Source organism: Apium graveolens, chromosome 3 (genome assembly GCF_009905375.1).
Source record: "Apium graveolens cultivar Ventura chromosome 3, ASM990537v1, whole genome shotgun sequence".
NCBI classification, from domain to species: domain Eukaryota; kingdom Viridiplantae; phylum Streptophyta; class Magnoliopsida; order Apiales; family Apiaceae; genus Apium; species Apium graveolens.
The window spans coordinates 25,434,260-25,459,758 of NC_133649.1; the positions used below are offsets into that span (position 1 = coordinate 25,434,260).

The 25,499-nt window shown below is 34.3% G+C and overlaps 1 protein-coding gene across 1 annotated transcript; it reads left to right on the forward strand.

The window, feature by feature from the left end:
- Positions 1-23,663: 23,663 nt before the first annotated feature.
- On the forward strand, positions 23,664-24,518 carry LOC141714013 (uncharacterized). The gene has a single exon (XM_074517561.1). The coding sequence runs from the start codon at positions 23,664-23,666 to the stop codon at positions 24,516-24,518; it is 855 nt and encodes a 284-aa protein (XP_074373662.1).
- The last annotated feature ends 981 nt before the right edge of the window (positions 24,519-25,499 follow it).

The window sequence follows — 25,499 nt, forward strand, 5'->3', positions numbered from 1 at the left end:
ATCCTTAGGTAACCTTTCAGAATTTTCAGGCGGTGAACCCACCAGATTTTAAAGGTTCTTTAGATCCTATTAAAGCAAGAGTTTTATTAAAGGAGATTAAGAAGGCGTTTGATTTAGTCAAGGTGAGAGAGGAACATAAAACTGAGTTTACGAGTTACTATCTGAAGAATGAAGCCAGCAATTAGTGGGAAACTTTTAAGACATTGGCACCCTTGATTATAAATTATAAGGAGCTCTCCCTTTCCTTTGTAGATAGATGTAAGGATTCGATGATATCGGAGGACCAGTTTCACGAAAGAAAAGTCTTTTATAGTTTTGTGTGACAGTGTTCTTTATACTTTTTGAAAACAACGGTTCAACACTCATTGACAGGGTTCAAAGAAAGGGTGGTAAAGGGGAAGGTACATATGATATTGTGTGGGATAGATTTAAGGAGTTATTTTTAGAGAAGTATTTCCCTCAGTTTGTTCAGGATCAAATGGAACTGAAGTTTCTGGAGTTAAAACAGGGAAATATGTCAGTGGAAGATTATGAAAGTAAATTAGAGGAAATATATAGATTTGTACCATCATATGTGGAGAGGGATTTGAGGGAAGGTGGCCATATTTGAATTGGATACGTATGTACGAGTAATACAGAAAGCTATGATTGCAGAGACAGAGAGTGAAATGTCACAGAAGGAGAAGGAGGGCAAAAGAGGAAGTTTGAGGGAAGTGAAGGACAGTCCCAAGAAGAGAAGTTTCCAAATTTTAATCAGAGGAAAGGCAAGTTTCAGCCTGGAAGGAATCTTAATTTCAGAAGGCAGAATGCAGGAGACAGAGGATAAGGCAACCGTCTAGCCACTGGGAACCAACCAACCCAGCAGAGGCTAGCTTTACCAGAATGCCAGGTAAGCGGAAAGAAACATGGAGCAGTGTGCAACAAGCTGAATATGGTTTGTTATAGATGCAACCATAAGGGGCTTTATTCAAGAGAGTACCTTAATCAACCAGCTACAGAGCCAGCAAATACAGATCAACCTATCAGGAATCAGGCAGGAAAAGCTCCAGCAATGCGGTTTATGTATTTCAAATGTGGAATGCCAGGACACATAGCAAGGGATCAGTACAACATTTTTGCAATCATACAACTGTTTTTTTTTCGTTGTCTGAAAGGTAGTTTTTCCATTGTCTATCCAACACTCGTGTGATCGAAGGTTGGACAACGGTTGTTAATACAGTTGTAATAAGGGAGATTCAACAACAGTGTTTAACACTGGTTACAATCTGGATGACACAACGGTTGTTTTAGAAAAACTATTGTTGGAACATTTTTAACATGACAATTTTCTTAGTAATAAACAACGGTTTATTTACGTCAAGAGAAAGTTCTAAATTTTCTTTCCAATTTTAAATATCTTTTCCAAACAACAGTTATTTTATCCATCTATTATTTATATAACAGAACAACAACAGTTATTTTCAGAGGTAGTAATATAAGTATCTTTTAGATAACAGTTTTAGGGTGGTGTTATAATGCAAAAGAGATAACGGATTACTTTTCGGGAACCATTGAAGAAACATTTGTAACACAACAGTTTACTAAGTAATAGACAACAGTTTAAAAAACCATTATCTTATTAGGTATATGCATTTTGCATATCAATTTCATATTTAATTAAAACCAGCTGCATAAAAAACCACAAAAAATAGTCCCCTGCCAAAATAAAAATACCATAATCCATACCATAATCCAAAACAAAATCATACCATAATCTAGGCCCCCGCCAAAACAAAACCAATTCACTACCATACCATAATCCATACCATACCATAATCCATCCGTTCAACAATCCAAAACAACCAGATCTACCTACCAAACTACCAGCAATCCACCGAACACAAAATACATTATCGCAAGTCTACTTATCACCAACTACATACATAAAACATCCACTTTACGATAAGTTCAAACGAGTCTACTTGTCAACATATGATAAGTTCAAACGAGTCTACTTGTCAACATACGATAAGTTCAAACGAGTCTACTTGTCACCAACTACATACATAAAACATCCAGTTTACGATAAGTTCAAAAGAAAAGAAAGGCGAGGACCTAGCTTGCACAATGTTTCATAAAATATTTTACAAACTCAACCCTGATCTCGTTGATGTCATCCTCAGTGTAAACCAGGTTTGATCTACGCAGCCACTGAAATATCATCCAAAATTTTGTATAAGTAACATGTTCTGCCCTTATAAGAGTAAATACAAATTGGATGAAAAGGCCCACAGATAGTCAATTGTCACCTTATTAGCAAAGTCCAGCTCCTTATCATGAATGATTTCCATCATGTATCGCATCACAAACAGGCCACAATCCTTGTTCCCGGTCTGCACCGGAACTCCCTAAAATATCAAACAAAAAATCATTTAAAGTATCCAGTCTCCTTTAATAACATAATTAATATATGATCACAAAAATAAATAAATACCGCCATGTTCTCCCACAATACTTTCTTCTTCGGAACCTTTTTCCAAATCCTCCTTGTACATTTTAATGGCACTGCAAACAAAACGAGATATATCAAAACACAAAATAACCACTACAAAATATGGTCGGCAAGATTTATAAGTCAAGACTTAATAATCAAATTTTATAACGTGAACTCTTACTTGTCGACAACATCCACCCATTCTCCATTTGCAATTCGGCATTTAAGAGGGTCCATATAGTAGACTACCTCTGCGTCTGGATTGACAACTGTCAGGGTCCTTTGGTTGCTACGAAAAATAAATAGAGGTGCTTGTTAAATAGTAAAGCCTAAATTTGATGCTTTTTTGTCACTCAAACAACTTAAATATCATAAAAAAAATTACATTTCTATTGAATTAAAATCAGCCTAAAAATTATTTAAACTCACTATTTGTGAAAAATAATCCAAAATGTGATACTAGTAGAGTGTAATTTACTATAATAAACATGATCAGGTATAACATCAAAAATTGAAGGCTCATACTGATAAAATTTAAATTCTAGTAAATAAATCAACTTTAAAACTGAACCTATACAATTATCATCAAATTTGAACTTCAAATATTATGAGGTTGAACTATACAATTCCCCCGTCTTAGAAACAAACCTAACATCTAGTAACAAAATCAATTAAATACTGTAAGCCATTTGATTACTTTTATATTAACTTCAAAACTGTCAAGGCATTTGATTACGTTTATACTGAACCAATGCAATTAATATAAATTTCAAAAACAAATATTATCGAGTTTAACTATACAATTGAACCCATTCCTTAAAAATAAAAGCTAAATTCTTGAAAAAAATTAATAAAAAACTGGCAAGGCTTAACAGCTTAATAGCTTGGGATAGTAAAAATACTTACACATCATTGTACGGCAGGAGAAAATGCTGCCCTTTCCTAGAATCTTTAAATCTTGTACACAATTCACGCGACCTCTACACTGCACTACCACATCCAATGGCACCGATTATGCTCGGATCTACAAAGCTAATCATGTTGACCATCTTATGTTTCTTCACATATTCATTCAAGAAGCTACAAATTAAATTAAGCAGTCCTTAGTAAAGATTGTCATATTTATTCCAAGGCTATATACTCTGAAAAAAACTTTGAATGAAAAGCTTACTGAATAAAAAGGCAAATAACAGAGCCGGCCATTTCACCTCCAGAGCACACTGCATGTATATCAGATAAGAACATGATTTGCTTCTTTGTAAAGCCAAATGCTTCTTTGCTTAGCTCAAAAGAAATTGTTTGGCCACAACTCAAGGCTTCCTTTACCCATGTCCACAAACGTTTCATTGCAGAAGGATAATTCGGACCAATTTGAACAACAAGCTCTGGTTCAACATCTTCAATTACTTTATACGTCTTCTTCATTTTCTTAGCACGGGCTTTCTTGGTTTTCTAAAACAATTGCAAATAAAAATAATTAAAAAACAGACTAAACAAACACATAGTATATATATTAACCATACTAAAAAAGCATTCTGACCTTGGCGGCCAAAACATGAGAAGTACTGCTATTGTTTCCTGCAATTATCATGTTTCTCGGCCATGCAATAAAAGTTCCCATGGCTTCTTGAACAGTCAAAATTTCATCCCCGATAGGGAAGGGAATCTTAGCATCTCCTTGAATGACTTTAGTGATAGACACCCTTGCGTTCTTTTCTCCAAGACTTACTCCATGGATAGTCTTCTCATGTCCTTCGGGAACGCGTACTTCATCAATTATTGCACAAGACAATGTTGCTCAACGATCCAACAACCAATCGGCATACAGAACCACCTGAAGAATCCACTTTCATTTCCTCAACAGCCCTTCCATTATCATCCTCACCCGCCACCTTTTTATTATCCTCAAGCTCCACCACTAAATCCACAAACAAATTATCTATCAATGTCACATTTTTATGATCACCTACAGCCACATCCACATCCACATCAACCCCACCCTTAGAGTGACAGCTTGCCTGCTGGGAATTTGGTTTCGGACTACCATCATGTTGTACACCATTTTTCGATAAATGTGCATTATATTTTTCAAATTCAGCAGCCCAAAATGCATCTCTCTCTTTAATAATTTTTGGAGTCTCATCTGCCATGTACTTTTGAATTGCCTCACGTACCCTTTCTTCCACTGTCCTCGCTTTTTTTCCCTCGGAAGATCAAAATAAACCGACTGCTTCACATGAATTCCCTGACCACGTACTCTGCCTCCGTGCTCAGGCTTACCGAGGGCCATTGTTAACAAATCATTAGTACCTTCAACTTTAAGCTTTCCTTCATTAACCTCCTCCTTCATCTTTTTCTACAAAAAATTCAATAACATTTTTTTCCATAAGCACATACATCGTTTAAGCACATTCATCCTTTAATTAAAATATTCCACAACTAACACCAATTTGTTTTTACTAGTTATAAGCACATTCATCCTTTAATATATTTAATTTAATAGATTCAATTGCAAGCACAAGAGACAACTTCGTTTACTTGGTGGTATAGGGGACCTAGTAAGTACATTCATTGACAAACTAATCCAAGGATAAAAAATATTAAAATAAAATATTAACCAACACAGAATATAAAATCTAGACATTTAATATTATGAACCAATTTTCAATGTAAACATGTGTATTTGACTCTCTTAGTGAACAGGGGATTATTAAAATATATAATTAATTATAATATTAAATATGATACAATCAACATGTTACTAGCAGTAAAAGCATACAAACAAATCCTAAGTTAAACTAGAGACCACTAATTCGAATTATACATTGTAATAAAAAAAGATAAACGATAGAAATGCTTCATGTGTATATAATTTATTAAAATTTAACTTTTGAAACTTCAGTTCTTTATTAAAAAATACACAAATATGTGCATCAAATAGAATGGACAATTATATTAATAACTTACAATTTCCTTAGCTTTTTCTGCAACTTCATCATTTAAAAAATTACCATCTTCGTCCATCCTTGCTAGGATCCAAGTGTCCGACCGATCTACTTCCTCTGCATCTGGATGACATTCAGTCTACATTTACATGTAAAGGATCACCTTAGTAATAACATAAACATGCTTGTAAAATTAATATGAAGCAAAAAATGTGCATGTTGTTTCATTTCACTAACCCATTCATTCTCGAGATTAGCATAACCTTTTCGAGACATTCGATGTGGATATTTACTCAGCTTCCTTCTTTCTTGTTGTTCTTTATGAATTTTCTTCATAAAAAGCAGCAATAAGGTTAGAAGATCATAAGTAAGTAAATATTAAAATGAATAAAGCTAAGTAGAAATATACCAGAAACTCAGGCAACGTGCGATCAGCAACAAATATGTCCCAGTGTGATTTTTCTATAAAAGTAAAATCTGCAGGAGGATGTGCAAAAAATTGAGGTTGATCCAGATAAGGAAGAATGTAGTACTTGGTCAGCCGACATTTAAATTCCCTCCATTTTGCCCCGGCAGATCTGAATACCAACTTTTTTGCATGACTCAGGTACAACATAAGCCATCTACGTACATATACAACCAAATTTAAAGTTAAAAGGTGCTAGTTAATGAAGAACAAATAATAAAAATAAAAGTTAAAATGATGGAAGTTATTTATATTCATTTTACCTGCACACAGTCCCAAATTTTTGTCTTTGTCTCTTTAGGAACACATTTCCAAGAATCATGCCAGATCGGGGTTTTGGTTCTTGCCAAAACTCCAATATATGATTGCATCTCTTTACCTTCTTCACCATATGGCTCTTCTTTTGCATTAAAAGACACAGTAAGTTTGATCCCTCGGATCTTGCGTTTCACAATTCGGTGCATCGTTACACAGCCTCGCTTCATTAGTTTTAGTGCTTGAGTATTGTCCGGTTTGGTAACAACTTTTTCTCGTTTTCTTTTCTTTGATATTTTCTTTTGTAAGTTTTCAGAAATGGCATTCTTCACAGTTTTTGAGGGAGAACTCAATGGAGTGGAGGTCTCGCTATTCGTGGACTTTGTCTTTCTTAAAGCCCTTAGCAGACTCATTGTCCTTGGATGGGGTGAAGATCGTGTCTTTTTGAACCCATTCCTGTGAGACGCTTTCTTTTTCAAATTTCTCTTATCTGCCTTGGTCTTCTTCTTAGGAGTAGCCATAACCTATGAAGTACACAAACAAGGAATAAGTACAACATTAACATGACAGTAAACTCAATAAAACTCAAAGACATTACATGTAAAAGAACCTAAAAATAACAAAAGAATAACCATCTGAGATATCCTAACTTTCCAACTTAAAAGCGTATTATAAATTTTACTTAAAATGACACACTTTGAGTGCCTAAACTAACCAGAGATATACACAAACAAACATTCAACCAACAATAAAATCTAGGTTATAATCGTACAACTTACGGCATGTGAATAAAGATAAATTATCCATTTATTATAGGACAGTAGCACAGGGCACATTCAACTAACTAATCGACTGCAAAGTTATAACAAACAAACCAGTAATTTCATCTCAAAAATCAATAGAAACATGAAACAAAAAACAAGAAATTAGCACAGTTACAAGATTTCAAACAGAAATTAGCATCCTGTTAATATCCATTTGGAACAAAAAACAAGAGAATATCAAGAACCAGGGGTTTCATCATGAGATAATTACAGTTTAAAACCAGGGGTTTCATCATCAACACTCAACACTCCACAATTGCATGCAAAATTTACATAATAAAACAAAGCAAAGAAACTCCACAATACCATCAAACATTGCATGCAACATTCCGCAAAGCAAAGACACTCCACAATACCATCAAATATTGCATGCAATATTTAAATCTCATAAAATATTGATTTAAAAATAAAAAACCCCAACATAAATTGAAGAGGGTTTTAGAGTTCTAAAATAAATCAAAAAACCCCAAATAAATTGAATAACATTTTAGAAACTTATTAAAAACATGTAAAAATCAAAAACCCCCAAATATAGATGAGGGCTTTACGGTCTCTAATTGAATTAGAAACATACCAGTATAATCGAATGGAAGCAGAGGAAGAAGATTGTGTGAAGAAGAGGAAGAAGATTGTGTGAAGAAGAGGAAGAAGATTGTGTGAAGCAGAGGAAGAAGATTGTGTGAAGCAGAGGAAGAAGATTGTGTGAAGAAAATCGCCGTGAAGAAGAGTAACTGATGATGGGGAAGAAGGGGGTTGGGGAGTTATGACGAGGAGTAACTGATGGGCAAGAAGGGAATTGTGGAGTAAAGTTTTTGGGGGGATATTTCGGGGGGATACTAAAAAAATAAAGGGGGAGATGAAATTTAAAAGAGAGGGAAAATGAAAAAAATTCACTTCAAACCAACGGCCTAGATACAGATCTGGTTTAATCCAACCAGATCGGGGTTTTGGTTCTTGCCAAAACTCCAATATATGATTGCATCTCTTTACCTTCTTCACCGTATGGCTCTCCTTTTGCATTAAAAGACACATTAAGTTTGATCCCTCGGATCTTGCGTTTCACAATTCGGTGCATCGTTACACAGCCTCGCTTCAATAGTTTTAGTCCTTGAGTATTGTCCGGTTTGGTAACAACTTTTTCTCGTTTTCTTTTCTTTGATATTTTCTTTTGTAAGTTTTCAGAAATGGCCTTCTTCACAGTTTTTGGGGGTGAACTCAATGGAGTGGAGGTCTCGCTATTCGTGGACTTTGTCTTTCTTAAAGCCCTTAGCAGACTCATTGTCCTTGGATGGGGTGAAGATCGTGTCTTTTTGAACCCATTCCTGTGAGACACTTTCTTTTTCAAATTTCCCTTATCTGCCTTGGTCTTCTTCTTAGGAGTAGCCATAACCTATGAAGTACACAAACAAGGAATAAGTACAACATTAACATGACAGTAAACTCAATAAAACTCAAAGACATTATAGGTAAAAGAACCTAAAAATAACAAAAGAATAACCATCTGAGATATCTTAACTTTCCAACTTAAAAGCGTATTATAAATTTTACTTAAAATGACACACTTTGAGTGCCTAAACTAACCAGAGATATACACAAACAAACATATAACCAACAATAAAATCTATCTTATAATCGTACAACTTACGACATGTGAATAAAGATAAATTATCCATTTATTATAGGACAGTAGCACAGGGCACATTCAACTAACTAATCTACTGCAAAGTTATAACAAACAAACCAGTAATTTCATCTCAAAAATCAATAGAAACATGAAACAAAAAACAAGAAATTAGCACAGTTACAAGATTTCAAACAGAAATTAGCACCCTGTTAATATCCATTTGGAAAAAAAACAAGAGAATAGCAAGAACCAGGGGTTTCATCATGAGATAATTACAGTTTAAAACCAGGGGTTTCATCATCAACACTCAACACTCCACAATTGCATGCAAAATTTACATAATAAAACAAAGCAAAGAAACTCCACAATACCATCAAACATTGCATGCAACATTTCGCAAAGCAAAGACACTCCACAATACCATCAAACATTGCATGCAACATTTAAATCTCATAAAATATTGAGTTAAAAATAAAAAACCCCAACATAAATTGAAGAGGGTTTTAGAGTTCTAAAATAAATCAAAAAACCCCAGATAAATTGAATAGCATTTTAGAAACTTATTAAAAACATGTAAAAATCAAAAACCCCCAAATATAGATGAGGGCTTTACGGTCTCTAATTGAATTAGAAACATACCAGTATAATCGAATGGAAGAAGAGGAAGAAGATTGTGTGAAGAAGTGGAAGAAGATTGTGTGAAGAAAATCACCGTGAAGAAGAGTAACTGATGATGGGGAAGAAGGGGGTTGGGGAGTTATGTTGAGGAGTAACTGATGGGGAAGAAGGGGGTTGGGGAGTAAAGTTTTTGGGGGGATATTTCGGGGGGATACTAAAAAAATAAAGGGGGGAGATGAAACTTAAAAGAGAGGGAAAATGAAAAAAATTCACTTCAAACCAACGGCCTAGATACAGATCTGGTTTAATCCAACCAGATCGGGGTTTTGGTTCTTTCCAAAACTCCAATATATGATTGCATCTCTTCACCTTCTTCACCATATGGCTCTCCTTTTGCATTAAAATACACAGTAAGTTTGATCCCTCGGATCTTGCGTTTCACAATTCGGTGCATCGTTACATAGCCTCGCTTCAATAGTTTTAGTACTTGAGTATTGTCCGGTTTGGTAACAACTTTTTCTCGTTTTCTTTTCTTTGATATTTTCTTTTGTAAGTTTTCAGAAATGGCATTCTTCACAGTTTTTGGGGGAGAACTCAATGGAGTGGAGGTCTCGCTATTCGTGGACTTTGTCTTTCTTAAAGCCCTTAGCAGACTCATTGTCCTTGGATGGGGTGAACATCGTGTCTTTTTGAACCCATTCTTGTGAGACACTTTCTTTTTCAAATTTCCCTTATCTGTCTTGGTCTTCTTCTTAGGAGTAGCCATAACCTATGAAGTACACAAATAAGGAATAAGTATAACATTAACATGATAGTAAACTCAATAAAACTCAAAGACATTACAGGTAAAAGAACCTAAAAATAACAAAAGAATAACCATCTGAGATATCTTAACTTACCAACTTAAAAGCGTATTATAAATTTTACTTAAAATGACACACTTTGAGTGCCTAAACTAACCAGAAATATACACAAACAAACATTCAACCAACAATAAAATCTATCTTATAATCGTAAAACTTACGGCATGTGAATAAAGATAAATTATCCATTTATTATAGGACAGTAGCACAGGGCACATTCAACTAACTAATCGACTGCAAAGTTATAACAAACAAACCAGTAATTTCATCTCAAAAATCAATAGAAACATGAAACAAAAAACAAGAAATTAGCACAGTTACAAGATTTCAAACATAAATTAGCACCCTGTTAATATCCATTTGGAACAAAAAACAAGAGAATAGCAAGAACCAGGGGTTTCATCATGAGATAATTACAGTTTAAAACCAGGGGTTTCATCATCAACACTCAACACTCCACAATTGCATGCAAAATTTAAATAATAAAACAAAGCAAAGAAACTCCACAATACCATCAAACATTGCATGCAACATTTCGCAAAGCAAAGACACTCCACAATACCATCAAACATTGCATGCAACATTTAAATCTCATAAAATATTGAGTTAAAAATAAAAAACCCCAACATAAATTGAAGAGGGGTTTAGAGTTCTAAAATAAATCAAAAAACCCCAAATAAATTGAATAGCATTTTAGAAACTTATTAAAAACATGTAAAAATCAAAAACCCCCAAATATAGATGAGGGTTTTTCGGTCTCTAATTGAATTAGAAACATACCAGTATAATCGAATGGAAGAAGAGGAAGAAGATTGTGTGAAGAAGAGGAAGAAGATTGTGTGAAGAAGAGGAAGAGGATTGTGTGAAGAAGAGGAAGAAGATTGTGTGAAGAAAATCGTCGTGAAGAAGAGTAACTGATGATGAGGAAGAAGGGGGTTGGGGAGTTATGACGAGGAGTAACTGATTGGGAAGAAGGGGGTTGGGGAGTAAAGTTTTTGGGGGGATATTTCGGGGGGATACTAAAAAAATAATGGGGGAGATGAAATTTAAAAGAGAGGGAAAATGAAAAAATTCACTTCAAACCAACGGCCTAGATACAGATCTGGTTTAATCCAACGATCAACAAAATCTGTTATTATTTAATTTTTTTAAAACCTAAAAATCAAAAATTAAAATATATATAAATTATCCATATATTTAGAGATATAGTGACTGTTGTAAGATAAACTATCACATAACGGTTCTTACAGGATACCGTTATCGTATGCTATATTATTTAAATAGTAGTTGTGTAACGGTTTCTTACACAAACCGTTGTCTCATATATTTTCTAACAAGAGTTTTTTGTCCTAAACCGTTGTCTATAATCTAAAACAGAAATAAGAATAATCTATTGTAAAACTTTTAATTTTTAAATGTTCGATGTTTGCGAGTGCACATATGTTGATAAAACATTTGACGTAATCCATAAAAGTTAAATTTTTGGTACCTTAAAAGTTCGATAATCTGATTCGAAGACTTCGATCATATCACTATAAACAAATAATAATAATAATTAAGAATATTACTATAAACAAACGTAGATTACGCTAACAGAGACATTTGTGAATAAAAATTTATTAAACAAATAATAATTAAGGATATTAAGTTTCTCTTTGTAAAATTTTAAAATAATTAAAGATGGAGTTGTAACTAGGGTGGAGCACGGTTTGGTTCGGGACATTTTTCGGCAAAAACTGAAACTAAAACCGTATGTCCTTAATTTTATTATTTAATAATTATAAGTTGAATTTACGACTTATAAGCTGATAAGTAAGTTATGTTTCAAGATGTCAATCTAATCAAAATTCATTAATTTTAATTAGATGTTGAATTGTTGAATTATGATTTTAGTGAAAATAAATGTAAAGCTATTTTATTGAAAGCTGAAAAAGACTTTCATTCATAAGAAAAAAGAATTACTATCCTTGGGAAAATAACTTTGTGGGCCAATATTCCTTCATTGGATGTATCCCTTCGAGAGATATCTAAAAGCGTTTAAAGGATATGTACGGAACCTGGCTCATCCCGAAGGGTGTATTGCTGAGGCATACGTTGCCGAAGAGGCGGTGGAGTGTTTAGTGAATTTTGAAAAATCTACTGTAGGAGTGTCTCAAAATGCAAAGTATGAGCAGAATGCAAGACCTCTATCTGGTGCGACATTGATAAAGCTGAGCGATGAGGACTTGCATCTAGCACATTTGTGTTTTCTCCAAAATACAACTAACATTAGACCATATTTTGAGTAAGTTAGTGATATTTAAGTGTGTGTTATTTTATTATTTTCTACACTTTGATTAATATACTAAAGAAAGTGATTTTTCTCGCAGCGAGCATATGGCATCTTTGATGACAAGATACCAACAACTTGAAAATGATGTAGTCTGGCTTAAAAACAAGCAAAATGCAGAATTTCATAAATGGTTCAGGAAAAAGGTATAATTGTTATTTGAATAAAAACTTCATAAATAGGCCTAGTTTATATTTTTCTGGTAAATGTATTTGTTATTTGTTTATTTAAGCAAACATCATAATTAATATTTATCAATTTGTTTTAAATAGATTCAATCAGAATTGTTGGATGACCATAACAACATACCTGAGGAGATAAGGTGGATTGCTGAAGGGCCCAACAAGAATGTCCCTACATTTAGCGGATATAGAATCAACGGTGTTACGTTTAGCACCAAGGAGCGTGATGACACTCGACAAGTTCAGTCTAGTGGTGTCTGTGTCGTTGCAGATACAATGCTTGTACATGGTAAGGAGAAGAATATTGAACATTCTTCACAGACCTACTATGGAGTTATAACAAGTATATGTGAGTTGGACTATAACAAATTTAGAGTCCCAATATTTCATTGTAATTGGGTAGATATGAACCAGGGGGTTAAGGTAGATGACTTGGGATATACAATTGTTAATTTGAACAAATTAGGTTTCGTAAATGATCCGGTCGTGCTAGGGAAACATGGTAAGAAGGATTGTTACATTGATGATCCTCTTGAAAAACATTGGTATGTCGTGTTGAAATTACCGGAAAAGAACTGTTATGAATAATGTGACGATGAAAATGATGGATCAGTAGAAATAGAACTTGAGAATGAGCTGAACTTGCCAATGTTTCCCAATGTTGACGAACTTGATGAGGAAAAAGCTAGTTATATGCGGGACGAAGATGAATGAATTCAACTCCCATGATGGTAAAAATTACCTTCTTTTAAGTTAAATTGTCTAGAAAATTACCCCAACATGAGTTACCTCTCTGCCTTCTATAATTTATTTATTCGTAAATCTTTTTTTATTTCTCGAATTATTATTTGCCAAAATTTGATAATTTTAATTAATCAGTGTCAATTACGATTATTGTTTTAATATATATGAAATTAGCAGTTTTTTTTAATTTTTATAAATGATTTATCATACTGGAATTTGTCATTTTCTAATTTATCGCTCCCTTTTTCTTGATTGTTTGGACTGTCTGGCATTTATATGTTGGATTCAGTGTCATCTAATTATTGGACAGTAGTGTTGATGGGCCACAAACCCTGTTACTCTTAAATTTGTAACCATGTTCAGTTTTTTTATTTTTCTTTTAGTGACCAATGTGATTATTGATCCGGATTTCATTGTTTCCCGTTTTTGCCCATTTTCGTGGAAAAGCCTGTTTGATTGCATTATTGGTTTTATGCACATGCCTAATTAAAACCGTTGGTCGCTTGTCAAGGTTTTGGTTGGAATTCTGATCGAATAAGGTGTTCAATATATGATACCCTGCTTCTTCTCTGCCAATAACTTGTTACTAGGGGTGGAGGGTTACCAGCACCTTCTTCCACTGTCTTCAGCTGGAGGAATTTGGTCAAAGTCAGCTGGTGACGATTAAAAAATGGGAACTTACTGCCAATGAAAAGACCCCGGTCTAGCTGCAGAAAAAGTCAAGAACTCGGGTATTAGAAAGACACAGCGAGGAAGAAAATACTCAGTAATCATCTAACATCAACTCATCAAGTTTCAAGAAATACTCTTGATATTTTACTTATTTATGAACTTTTATCAATTTGCTTACCTGGAATACATTTCTTTCATCCACAATTGCTCCATTGACAAACTTTGTGTTGTCTCTTGTTATATTAGCCTGTAAGAATGCCATTCGGTCAATGCCGGTGCCACTGAGGGTTGTCGGAGGTCCATCAGCACTTACGCCTCCACTTGGCAACACCCTTTGCCCAGCTGGACATATATTACTGCTTTCATCTCGTGTTGTTATCTCTTCCATCACAATTCCATAAGTGAACTTGCTTTGACGAGTGAAATTCTGCAATAAGTAATTATTTGTTGGGTGTGATAAGTAAGCTTACATAACATCTTAATAAGTAATTTGGTTTGTGAATTATCCAATTGAAATTAGTTGTTGACTTGAGGAAATATTCTGATTTGCCAACTTGATTGAGGGTTTTTTGCTAGTCTATATTGGTTGGATGATATTTTTTTAGGTAGTCATTGGTTGGCTACTTTTGGATTAATTTTCTGGGGATTTAATATATATATATAACTCATTTTTTTCATTTTAACATTACTCAGAGACAGCAGTTTATAGAGAATCTATTAAACCATCTTCTACCTAGAGTTTAGACAACATGCATGAAGAACCAAACCATTGTATGTTTAAGTTTCTAACAAGTTTTTTACATCTCAAACCGTTGTCTATTAGTTGAGAGATGAAAAAAGTAAATTGCTGAGTTGTTAAAATTTTGTGGGAGATTAAATTAAAATAGGAGGGAGAATAAAAAATAAATAATTCAAAACAACCTCTAAAAGTATCTTTTAAAGTGTGGTGTTTAGACAACGAGTTATAAATCCGTCGTGTAAATCTTATAATATAATGCTTTAAAACACCATTATCTGTGGCCTTTCCTTTTAACAATGGTATAAATGCACAGTTGTTTGATTTTTAATGAGACAAGGGTAAGAATAAGCATTGTCCAAATTAGACAACATAAGCAGCAAAACCATCGTCTTAATCTGATAAATGGTTGTTATTTAACAACAGTTCTAGCATGTTGTCTTAGTATTCTAAGACAACATTTTAGTTTGCACACTGTTGTCTGATTCCATGGGAGGGCATAACAAAGACAACAGTTTTTGAACTGATAGATAACTATTGTCTGTCCTTAAGCTCACACAACTGTTTTTTTTTCAAAATCATTTCACCGTTGTTGTCTTTTTTAGGACAACGGTATTTTTTTTAACCGTTGTCTTTCAACCGTTGTCTGATTGCATTTTTCTTGTAGTGGATTGTAAAACACCAGTTCTAGTCAGTAATGCGTTTAGAATCATGGGAGATACTCCAACAGTGAATGTCCCTCTCAGAGCTAGAGTTATAACATGTCTGTGAAGGATGCTATTATGGACACCAATATTATGGCAGGTACGCTTATTGTCAATTATTTATGTGCTAAAGTGCTAGTAGATTCCAGGACAACTCGATCATTTATTTCTCAAGATTTTGTTAATAAGTTGAATTGTTCATTTGAATTGTTAAATGAGATTATGACTCTAGAATTAGAAAATCAGGACTGTGGATTTGTTAACCAATGTGTACGGATTGTGAGATTGAGATTTCTGGAAATAAGTTTGGTGTTGACTTGATACCATGTAAGTTAGGAGTTTGACGTTATTTTAGGAATGGAATGGCTATCGAAGCATGATGCTCAGATAGACTGTCGTAATAAGAAAGTAATCTTGAAGATGGTAGAAGAGAAAGTGGTGACGTTTAGAGGTCAAAAGCAAACGAAGAAGTTCTTAATCATGGTCCAAGCTAAGAAATTACTACGACAAGGATGTGAGCATTTTATTGCTTATGTGATAGACTTGAAGATATTTCAGTGATAAATGAGTTTCCAGACATGTTCCCAAATGAATTACGAGGATTTCCTCTATATAGGGAAATTAAGTTCGCAATCGACTTAGCACCTGGAACAGAACTAGTATCTAAGCCTCCATATAGCTCGCTGAAATAAAGGAGTTGGAAAAGTAATTGCACGAGTTATTGAAAAAAGGAGCGATTAGACCCAGTGTAACAGTACTATTTGTTAAGAAAAATGACGGAAGCATGAGGTTATGCATCGACTACCGAGAACTTAACAAGCTTACTATCAAGAACAAGTACCCATTACCTTGAATTGATGATTTGTTTGATCAGCTGAAAGGAGCCAGGTATTTTTCTAAGATTGATCTGTGATCCGGCTATCACCACCTGAAGATCAAACTTGAAGATATACCAAAGACAGCTTTTAGAATAAGGTACGGTCATTATGAATTTTTAGTGATGTCTTTTGGATTGATTAATGCCCCAGCAGCATTTATAGACTTGATGAACATAATTTTTAAAGAATATTCGGACAAGTTTGTCATTATGTTTATCGATGATATTTTGATTTACTCAAAGTCAACTGAACATCATGCGGAGCATCTAAGGATAGCTTTGGAAATTTTTAGAAACGAGAAGTTGTATGCCAAGTTTTCAAAATGTGAGTTTTGGTTAAAAGAAATTCAAATTTTAGGGCACATAGTCACTAATAAAGGGATCAAAGTGGACCCAACAAAGATTGAAACTTTTACGAATTGAGAAAAACCAAAAATACCAATAGAAGTGAGAAGTTTCTTGGGATTAGCAGGATATTATCGATGATTTGTTCAAGATTTCTCCAAAATTGTGACACCTTTGACAAAACTTACCATAAAAAATGAGAGTTTTATATGGAACGGGAAGTAGGAAGAAAGTTTTCAGGAATTAAAGAAGAGATTAATCACGACACCTGTTTTGTCACTTCCAGATGATCAAAGAAATTTTGTAATCTATAGTGATGCTTCTCATAATGGATTAGGTTGTGTCTTGATGCAGCATGATAAAGTTATTGCATATGCGTCTACACAACTTAAACCTCATGAGCAATAATATTCGCTTTGAAGATTTGGAGACATTATCTATATAGGTAAAGTTGTGAAATTTATACGAACCATAAGAGTTTGAAGTACATATTCATACAGAAGGAACTTAATATGAGACAACGAAGATGGTTAAAGTTGATCAAGGACTATAATTGCCTGATTAACTATCACCCAGGAATATCAAATGTAGTGGAAGATGCCATAAGCAGAAAGGAAAGATTGAATGTGTCAATAGTACCTGAAGAGTTACACTACAAGAAAAAGTTCAATAGAAATCACATGTTAGACACCGGTTATAAATGCCACTGATGTTAAAAAAATTAATAACATCACCCCGCGTTAATCTGATGTTTTTGTTATTTCAAGACATTGGTTATTTTACAACCGATGTCTAAAATTGCCTTAAAATATTTCAGCACGAGCCCGCTTTAATATGTTTCCCCATTGTCAAAAATTCCCCGCTTTATTCCACATTTTCTCCCCCGCCTTAGCCACTTTTTTTCTTCCCACATTTTTTTCCTTCTTCGAGCAAATAACTTGAAAACCAAAATTAGATTCACCTCTCTCTCTCACTCACCTCTCTCTCTCTCTCACCCACCTCTCTCTCAGGTTTTCTCACCTTCACTCACCTTTTAACCTTTTATGTCCTCTCTCTCTCACTTCTGTGTTCACCTCTCTCTTTCTCCATCTCTGCTTTAGACTCTGAATTCTCCATCTTAACATTGGTGACAAGATAAACTTGGTAAACTCATCTTGTTAGAAACTCAAATTGGTATGCTTGAATTTAACTGTTCTTCTCAACACGAAGTTATCGATTTAAAAGCTTTATAATTGTGTGGGGTTTTAAATCAAAACCCTAATTTTGTAAATTAGGATTTTTTTCCAAACCGAAACCCTAATTTACTTTAATGTACTGGGTATGGTATTATTGTTTAATTCATTGTATTTCGAAGTTACTAATTCATTTGAATTTGTTGTATACGGAACCTTTATGCATACAGTTATGGATTCAAATATTTAGGTATGTATTTAAATTTCAAGATTTATAATATTTCTCGATTGAATTTTAAAGTGGGTTGTGTTAAACTTGGGCAACTCTTATTAAAGTTATGTATGCTTTGTTATTTGTAATTTATTTGATGTATGCTCTGTTTAATATGAGTAACTTTAAACATTGTAAGAGTTTAAATGTTGAGGTATATGTAAAAAAAAGTGCTCATATATGTATTATGTAGAGAGAATAAAATAAAACAAACTGTCTATTACTTTCATACTTAAAATTAAAAAAGGGATACATGCATATATAGCAGACGTAGTGCTGCTAACCACTACTCCTAAAAATTCTCCACTACACTAGACTATCCTAATAATATTGAAAACAAACTCACCACTCAGTCATCTCGTGTAGACTAGGATGACAATTTATTTAATTTAAAGCAACTAAGTAAAATAATAAAATAATAAAACAAGTTTAGATTAATTTTCCAACAATATCTCCCTTAATCTGAACTTGTCTCATGCAAACCTTCCAGCCCGTATGAATTATTCAACTGAGCTCGTATGGCTAATAATCTGAGCCCGTATGGCTATTCAACTCAGCCCGTATGGCTAATAAACTGAGCCTGTATGGCTATTCAACTCTCCCCGTATGGCTAATAAACTGAGCCCGTATGGCTATTCAACTGAGCCCGTATGGCTAAACTTATGATTATAATATAGCTGGTTCATCATCCTCGACGACTACCATGTTTACTTCCTGCCTCTTCTCTCTTTCACATCGTGATTTGCTACATTCTGATGCATAGTGTCCCAAGGTGTTACAGTTGTAGCACCTGATCCTACTCTTGTCACAGAAATAAGCACCTCTAGTTCTTTGATTTTGAGATGCCAAGAGAAGTTGTTGTCTCTCTGCGCTCTCAGACCTGCCCTTCATCCTCTCCTCGTGAGCTTTAAGACGATCCACTAACTCTTCAACCGTCATAGCTTTCATGTCTCCGAACTGTTCGATATTTGAAGCTATCTGGAGAAATTTATCAGGGAGTGCACGTAGGATCTTCGTCACAATGCTTGACTCCTCCATCACTTCTCCAAGAGCCCATATGTTGGTTGCTATCCCGCTCAGCTTCATACAAAAATCATCGATGTTATCTGTCTCCTTCATGGTAAGAGACTCAAATTCTCCTTTTAACATTTGTACCTTAGCCTCCTTCACCCGTTAAACATCATTTTAATGGCTTCCCAAGCTTCCTTTGCGGTTTCTTTCTCAGCAGTCGGCAACAGTACTTCTTCTGGAACGCCTTGGTATATAGGTGCAAGAGCTATCTGTACCTTACTCTCATCAACAACGGTCTTTGGGTCTTCTTCGATCGCACCCCAAACACCTTGCGCCTTCATGAAAATCTTCATTTTCAGGGACCATGTTGGGTAGTTACTTTCGTTAGCATTGGATATGTTAAACCCACAGAGCCTTCTTTTGTCTTGGTTATCTCCATTGTTAAGTTTATGTGTTTGGGTTGATATTTTGGCATACACCACCTGGAGCTCGCATACCAAATGTAAAAAAAAGAGCTGATATATGTATTATGTAGAGAGAATAAAATAAAACAAAGTGTCTATTACTTCCATACATAAAATTAAAAAAGGGATACATGCATATATAGCTGACCTAGTGCTGCTAACAACTACTCCTAAAAATTCTGCACTACACTAGACTCTCCTAATAATGTTGAAAACAAACTCACCACTCAGTCATCTCCTGTAGACTAGGATGACAATTTATTTAATTTAAAACAACTAACTAAAACAATAAAATAATAAAACAAGTTTAGATTAATTTTCCAAGAGAATATACATGTATGTTCTCGTAATTAGTTTTATTTAGACATGATTGATTCTATATGCTGGTTTGTATAGTAGTATATTATCAAAATTGTATGAATCATCCCACGGCTTTTCATCATAATTTTGATGATAGTGGGCGGTTAAATGTTGTTATTGTTAGGACAAATTTGCAATGTTTTTTGGTTTTTCTTCCAAATTAATTTAAATAAATATTGATATTGAAAAGATTGTGAACACTCCGTTTATATTTAGTGGGCTGTGTAATTTCTATGTTTATCTAACTTTATGATCTAGATCATTTAGTATTGCTTGTTTTATGTGGATGGTTAACCTTTCCTGGGTTTTAATCATTTCTGATGATAATAATAAATACTCAAAAGGCTGAGGTACGGATGCCAATCCGTGAAAGAAAGGCTGTTAAAGAAGTTTTCTCCCCCAAAAAGAATGATAAGCTTTCTTTACTAACTTATTGTATAAATTGTCTAGTTATTTAGGTCTTTGCAACCTTTCTAAAATTATGATGGACTACATTCTAGGGTCTGACAATGGTGGAGTTCATTTTACTTTCCTCGAAGGCTCTGATAATGTTGGAAATCAATTTTCCTTTTTGGAAGATGATGATAATGTGGATGCTGCTATTACTCCTTCTACAAGTAGCAAGGGTTGGTTAAGTGTTTGTCTTGTATTGCTCATGTATTTTCTTCTTAAGATTATGCCCCAACTTTCTTTATGATAAAGGTTTTAATGATTATAGGAAGGTTTTAATGATCATAGGAAGAGGATGATAAAGAAGGGACTAAGAAGTATATATAAGTGCACAGAAACTCAGAAAGTAAAGGTTTTAATGATCATTGGAAGGTTTTATCTCCTTGCATCTAGCATCTTTACAGTTTCAAAAATAGTTGAGTAATATTTATATTGTTGATATTACAGAGGAAACTACTACCAGGAAGGTAATATTGTACACACAAGACTCAAGGTACTGGATGCCTACACGAGGGCACTTGGCACTTGGGCTAGATGGGTTGATAAAAACATTGATAAAGAGAAAACTCAGGTTATGTTCAGAGGTTACTCAGTAACCCATTTCTGGTAATTACCGTTTCCTTTTATCTTGTCATCTGGTCACTTGTAGATGTCCTTGTATTCTAATATCTAATAGATGTGTGTGAAGAATATTTAATTTTAATCACTCATATCTATTTAATTACATGTCTTACAACTTGAAAAGTAATTAATAATAAATAAAATAAATTTGCTTCAACGCACCATATAGCTTACAATTTAATAGCTCATAGTTAATTATTGAAATCAAGAATCTTATTACAAAGGCAAACATGGGAACAATAGAATGATTTGACAACAGGGTTATTTACGTGATCCTTGTCACACTTCATTCCTGCTGAAGTAGGTTATAGAGCCGTTCTGAGGTTAATCATAGTCTTGAAAGATCTAACCTTTTTCTAGCACAAAGCACTCTAGAAAAGCCTCTCTGTGATATTCAGCGAACTCTACTACTTCTACTAGATATGAGTGTGTTTATAAGAAAGTCTGAGTAGTATGTTCTCATCTATAGCATTCTTGCTGAATTCTTCTCGTGACTCTCACACATAAATTCACGTTTAGGCAGAAAAGCTCAGAAGTGTGCACAGAGAAGGTGGTGTTGGGATTGCAGCTGTACACATTGCTAAGGTTTGTGGAGCCACTGTCATTGCAGTTGCTAGGTGTTATTAGTCTGAGTGTATGTTTCTTAAGTCAGCAAGATGGTTCTGATTTTATGTCAAGAGGTTTATTAGATATCGTGATCTCTGAATCAAATTTTGCATGAACCACCAAAAGTGTTCCCTTTTACAAACAAAAAGTTTGACTTTGGTTGAAATTAATATTACATTATTGAAATTCAGTAATAAGAATAACTTGTATAACCTATCCATCAAGAACTGTGTTAACATCGGGTTTTATCATTTAAAAAATTGCCAACTTGAATATTGCTGTGTTTGTCATATATGGGTACACTACGAACACACACACTAGAGTTTTTTAGAACCAAACCAATTTTACGTTCTGACTTTTATGTATGATTTTCTGAGTATTGCATGTATGCTTACATTCTATTGATAATGCAGGATTCGACAATCCATGGGCTTTAGTGGGAAACATAGTATGTCATGATTACCAGGAGATAAAATTCAAGAAAGTACAAAAGTCTTGGATGTCGGTGCTATCCCCCGATCAATGCATGTTATTCTGAAAGATGATCTCGTAGACATTGTTAAAGCTTGAGGTAGAACATCTCTAACCGGTCATACTTATTGAATTCTATTCTTTTCTTTATTTTAATTGTTATTTTGCAACAAGATTCAAAGGTTGCACCATGATGAACACTTGTACTTCTGGAAATTGGGAAATGTTGTAATCTAGTTGTAATATAATCTCCACTAATAAGAAGATGGTCATTTACTTACATTTTCTCAAACCAAAGTATTGCTTTATTATTTGTGGTTTACATGAGCGATTATTATTTTAGAAGAACAAATGAGCTGAAGTCAGATATATATCCAAGATGATACTATTATGAAATTTAAGAAGTTCTGGTCAGATTTTGGATATACCCCTCTGAAAGGTATTTGTCCACTTGATGTGTAAAACTTTTTTTTAGTTACTTCTTTATATTTACTTCTTTTATATCAATACAACAATGGACTTGAATGGAATTTTTATGAAAAGTTTTAATGTGACAAGAAGGGAGATTTTGTTGCATCAAATATGTGTTTTATATTCCTTTATGTTAATTACATCCGGACTTCTGAATATATTTATGTTAATTACATCTCGACATAGGTTTAGGCATATGCTTATATTCATATTTTTCAATGATACAGTGACTAGTAGAAGGGATTATTCTCTTATTTTGTTATAGATGGTCTAACCTATTATCTAGCGGTATATTTTAAAGCTAAGGGATTAATGGCAAAGAGGATGTGGGCATTACACAAGTAATATATGTTACTTTGATCTCTGCTTGGACCATATTAAAAAACTTGCTCATAACTACACTGGGTTATGTTGGAATATAAGCTAGAACCTTCCAGGAAAAACTATTTAATTCCTTACATGAATGTGAAGTCACACATACATGATTCTGGTGCATGAACCTTAGTTTACATATTCCTACATAATTAAGTGTTCTATGTACTAGTTCAGTGAATCTACATCTATTCCTATAAATTGTAATATCCAATTACTCAATCATATTAAGAAATTCTAGAGAATAAGTTTCTTCTCTTTGCATTTTATTATTCCTATCAAATTGGTATCAGAGCCTGTTCGAGAGCTTGTTCGAGAGCCTGTTCGAGAACCTGTTCCGTAGCCTGTTCTATAACCTGTTCAGAGCCGATTTCTTAACCTGTTCATCAAACATCCTCTTCTAATATGGCCACCAACAACAACACACTACAACCTCAACTTCCAAGATTAAATGAAAAGAATTACGGTCAATGGAGTATTATGATGAAAGCTTTATTTGGTTCTCAAGATTTATGGGATATTGTTGAAACTGGTTATGAAGAACCACCTAATCAAACTACTCTCAATCAGAAACAATTGGCAGTTGTAAAGGAAAACCGGAAAAAGGACAAGAAAGCACTTTTTTCATATATCAGGCAGCCGATGAAGCTATTTTTGAAAGGATCTCTACAGCAGCAACATCAAAAGAAGCATGGAGCACTCTTAATACAACATACAAAGGTGAACACAAGGTGTAGATGATAAGATTGCAAGCTTTAAGGGGTGAGTTTGAGCTATTAAGAATGAAGGAGACAGAGTCCGTAGAAGACTACTTTAACAGAGTTGTTTCTATCTCAAATCAACTCATGGTCAATGGAGAAGAATTGAAGGATCAGAGGATAATAGAAAAAATTCTTCGGAGTATGTCAAAGAAATACGAGCATATAGTTGTTGCAATCGATGAATCAAAAAATTTAAGTGAGCTTCCACTTGAATCTCTATTGGGCTCATTACAATCTCATGAATTAAGGATTAAACAATTTGAATCATCACCCTCTGAGCAAGCATTCCAGATGCAAGAATTCCATCGTGAAGGCTTCCGTGGAAGAGGACGCGGAAGAAATTTTTGTGAAAAAGGAAGAAGCCAACCAGATTCTTACGCAAGAGGAAGGTCTCAAGCACGTAATTATCAATATCAATTAAATCATGAAGCAAGTCCAGGAAATCAATATGAAAGAGGAAGATTCCATGGACAAGTTGGAGGAAGAGGAAGAGGTAATTATCAATCTCAAATCCAATGCAATTTTTGTCATAAATTTGGTCATTTAAAGAAAGATTGCTACTCGAGATTGAAATATGAAAGAAATGAGACCAGTTTTTTACATGAAAGTTCTGAATCAAAGAATGAAGAATATGTCCTTCTTATGTTTAATGAGCAAGAGGTCTCCACCAAGAATATTTGGTACATTGACAGTGGTTGCAGCCACCACATGACAGGACACAAAAGCATTCTTATTAATCTGGATGAATTTGTCCAGCGAGAGGTAAAAACTGGCGATAATAAACGGCACTTGGTACAAGGATGTGGTGATGTTACAATCCAAACCAAGTGAGGCCAGAATTTTGTTAGTGATGTCTACTATGTTCCAGGGCTGAAGCACAATCTTTTAAGCGTGGGACAATTATTAAATAAGGGACATACTGTGATTTTCAATGGTGAGCAGTGTGAAATAAGATATAAGAATAATTCTCTTATTGCGAGAATCAAAATGACGCCAAATAAGATGTTTCCTCTAAAGATAAATGAGACATCACTCAATTATTTCTCTAGTATTGTGGAGGACAAATCATGGCTGTGGCATCTAAGATACAATCATCTAAGCTTCAGCACACTCTCAAAAATCTGTCAGGAGCATATGGTGAGAGGCATTCCATACATCAATAAACAAGATCAAATCTGTGAAGGATATGTATTTGGAAGACACAAACGTGATTCTTTTCCAAGTGGAATGGAAAAAAGGGCATCTCAACCTTTAGAGTTGGTGCACTCAGATTTATGTGGTCCAATGCGAGAAAATTCCCTTGGAGGTAAAAAATACTTTCTCATATTTATTGATGATTGCACTAGGAAAATACGGATATATTTTTCAAAATAGAAATCTGAAGCTTTTGGTGTGTTCAAGAATTTCAAAGCTCTCATTGAAAAACAAAGTGGACTTGATCTAAAGGCCTTACGTTCTGACCAAGGCGGTGAATACATGAGTGGAGAATTTGAAGCCTTTTTGAAAGAGAATGGTATTAAACATCAGTTGACAGTAAGTTTTAGCCCCCAACAAAATGTGGTGGCAGAAAGAAAAAATAGAATTATTGTGGAACTTGTGCGCAGCATGCTCAAGACAAAAAGGCTACCTCATCCTTTCTGGGCTGAAGCTGCATCATCAGCATGCTATGTCTTAAACCGTGCTTCTTCTAAAGATGTATAAGGAAAAACCCCAGAAGAGGCATGGAGTGGTCACAAACCTGGTGTATCTCATTTCAGAATTTTTGGAAGCCTGTGTTATTCTCATATACCGAAGGAGAAGCGTGGAAAGCTT